The sequence below is a fragment of the Nesoenas mayeri genome (assembly GCF_963082525.1).
Source record: "Nesoenas mayeri genome assembly, chromosome: 19".
In the NCBI taxonomy this organism is placed as follows: domain Eukaryota; kingdom Metazoa; phylum Chordata; class Aves; order Columbiformes; family Columbidae; genus Nesoenas; species Nesoenas mayeri.
Window position 1 is genome coordinate 7,752,954 of NC_137568.1, and position 2,554 is coordinate 7,755,507.

At 53.5% G+C, this 2,554-nt stretch overlaps 1 protein-coding gene across 1 annotated transcript; it reads right to left on the reverse strand.

The window, feature by feature from the left end:
* Positions 1–232: 232 nt before the first annotated feature.
* On the reverse strand, positions 233–649 carry PIRT (phosphoinositide interacting regulator of transient receptor potential channels; the record flags this gene model as incomplete). Its single annotated transcript, XM_080356558.1, has 1 exon — positions 233–649. The coding sequence occupies exon 1, from the start codon at positions 629–631 to the stop codon at positions 233–235; it is 399 nt and encodes a 132-aa protein (XP_080212684.1). The 5' UTR covers positions 632–649.
* Positions 650–2,554: the final 1,905 nt, after the last annotated feature.

Here is a 2,554-nt window from a genome sequence, read left to right on the forward strand (position 1 = left end):
CTTGATGGACTGAGCTATAAAATCTTGCTCTCTCTTTTTCTGGAATTACTTGGAATGAAATACAAAGTTCATTTTCACACCAGAGACTAGTACAGTGCATTTCACCTGTAGGGAAGAGACTTACTGGGATGAAATCCTCTAGGATAGTAAAAGAATGTGTTTCTTTTTATGGCTAACCAACAGAGGCGGGTAGAAGGGTGCAGAGCTTTCCTGGAAAGGTCCTGGGCTGCCTTCAGCGATTAAAGAAGAAGGACTTGAGGCTTTGCAGAAACTGTGACTTTTGTCTCAGTTTCTGCTTCTTCCGGATGATGGGGATCCAGACAAGGCCACAAACGAGAAGCATCAGTCCCAAGGACAGGAAAGCCGGGCCACACATTTTGTAAACGTTTTTGTTCTCAGTTAGGAAGCAAGACAGGCTGGTGATGACCGTCCCAATGAGGAAGATGGCTGCCCCAACAGACACGACAATGACGGGCTTGCGGTATATGTCCCACTTGCTTCTGGATGCACTGGTCCAGACAGACTCGCTCCGGGAGCTGATGCAGAGGGTGCTGGCCGTGTTACTGCTCAGCAGCTCCTTGGACTGAGGAGACTTCTCACTCCCATCAGGGCTCTTGGGGGGAATTTCCATGGTTACGGGATCCGAGGAGGAGACCTGAGATGGACAAAAGAGAAAGAACAGAGCATGACTAGTGATGGAGGATGGATTGGGTGCTTTGCATTTGGTCATTAATCAGTGCTAAGTCACATGAAGGTGGAGAAGGCTTTGTGGTTCACTGCAGCAGAGAAGAGCATCACACCTGAAGAGCAATGAAAGGCAGGAATAGGCAGCAGGGTTCTGCAGGACTGGACTGAGGGTGCCTGTAGAGATCCACTGCCCACCCAGGGACAGTGAACTCTGCAGTCTCTGTCCTGACACCTTCCAGCTCCCACAGGGGTTCAGTGGTGGGATGGCTCCATGCCCATAGAGACCCACCGCCCTGAGCCTCCCAGGGCTCTTGGCTGCTTCCAGGGGAGTATCAGGATGCTGCGAGCAGGGCTGGTAAAGCTGCCTGTGGGGAGGAGCTGTGTATCTCCAGATCTGTTTTCATTCTCAGATCCCAATTTACACCTCAGCACCTTGTGGCATAATCGTGCCTCCCTCTTGCAGGTGGGGAAACTGAGGCACAGGTGTGCCACGTCAGGATGGCTCAGTGGGAGGGCAGAAAGCAGCCTCCCATGGGCTGAGTGTTTCCTTCAGGCCCCTGGAGCTGGATGTTCCTCACTGCCACATCCAGCCCAGACGTGTCAGCCTTGTAGCAGCCACAGCACAGGAGCTTCTCATTTCCTATCGAAGTGCCCAGAAATGCTTGCCACACAGGAAATGTTTCTCCAGCTGTAGGCTGGGCAGGCTGCTGTGGGAGGGATTCTTGGGCTCGGTAGCAGAAGCACACCAAAACTCTGCTTTGCCATGGGTGGATCAGCAGCATGGCTTTTTGAGGTGTTATTTTTTTCACCAGCTCAAGGAGGAAATGCATTTTCCCAGAAACGAAGTGCCTTTAGCACGGAGAAAGCATTATGGTAAATGGGAAGGGTCAAGCATTATGTTAACCACTATTTCCTCGGGGCTCTGCTGAGGAGACAAGGGCAGGAGGCTGGATCAGGGAGTGCTGCTGATGTACATGAGCATCTACCAGGGCTGGGGAGGGTGGGAGAGGCTGGGGATATGGAATCAGATAGGGTTTTTTTTTTTGCAAAATGAACTCCTGCCTGAGCTGCCAGGTTTTCTCCCAAGGGCTCAGTGGTGTCGGGGGGCTGGGACTGACCAGTCCTCTGCCAGGACCTCTGGCTATGGTGAGACCCCCTGCAGTGCTGGCCCAGCTCTGGGTCCTCAGCACAGGACACACATGGACCTGCTGGAGAGGGGCCAGAGGAGCCACAGGAATGACCCGAGGCTGGAACAGCTCTGCTGGGGACAGGCTGAGAGAGCTGGGGGGTTCAGCTGGAGAAGAGAAGCCCCGGGGAGACCTTACTGCGGCCTTTCAGTGCTTAAAAGGGGCCGATAAGAAAGGTGGGGACAGACTTTTGAGCAGGGGTTGCTGTGATAGGACAAGGGATGATAGTTTTAAACTAAAGGAGGGAGATTCAGGCTGGACATGAGGACGAAATTGTTGCCCTGAGGGTGGTGAGAGCGTGGCCCAGGTTGTCCAGAGAGGTGGTGGATGAACCATCCCTGGAGACATCCCAGGCCAGGCTGGACGGGGCTCTGAGCAACCTGAGCTGGTGGAGATGTCCCTGCTCATGGCAGGGGGGGCACTGGGGGAGCTGGGAAGGTCCCTTCAACCCAAACTATTTATGATTCTATGATCTTGAGGGTCTCTTCCAACCAAAATGATTCTGTGATTCTATCAGGGTGATACTGGGCTGGATTTGCACACTGTGTGTGCCACGGGAAGTCCCATGGCTGCAGCAGGCAGCAGCCAGGTGTAGATGAGATGCGCATGAAGCCTGGTGGCCCCAGCTCGTTTCCCGTCCCTGCTAATCAATATCAGAGCACACACCATGTAAGTGCAGC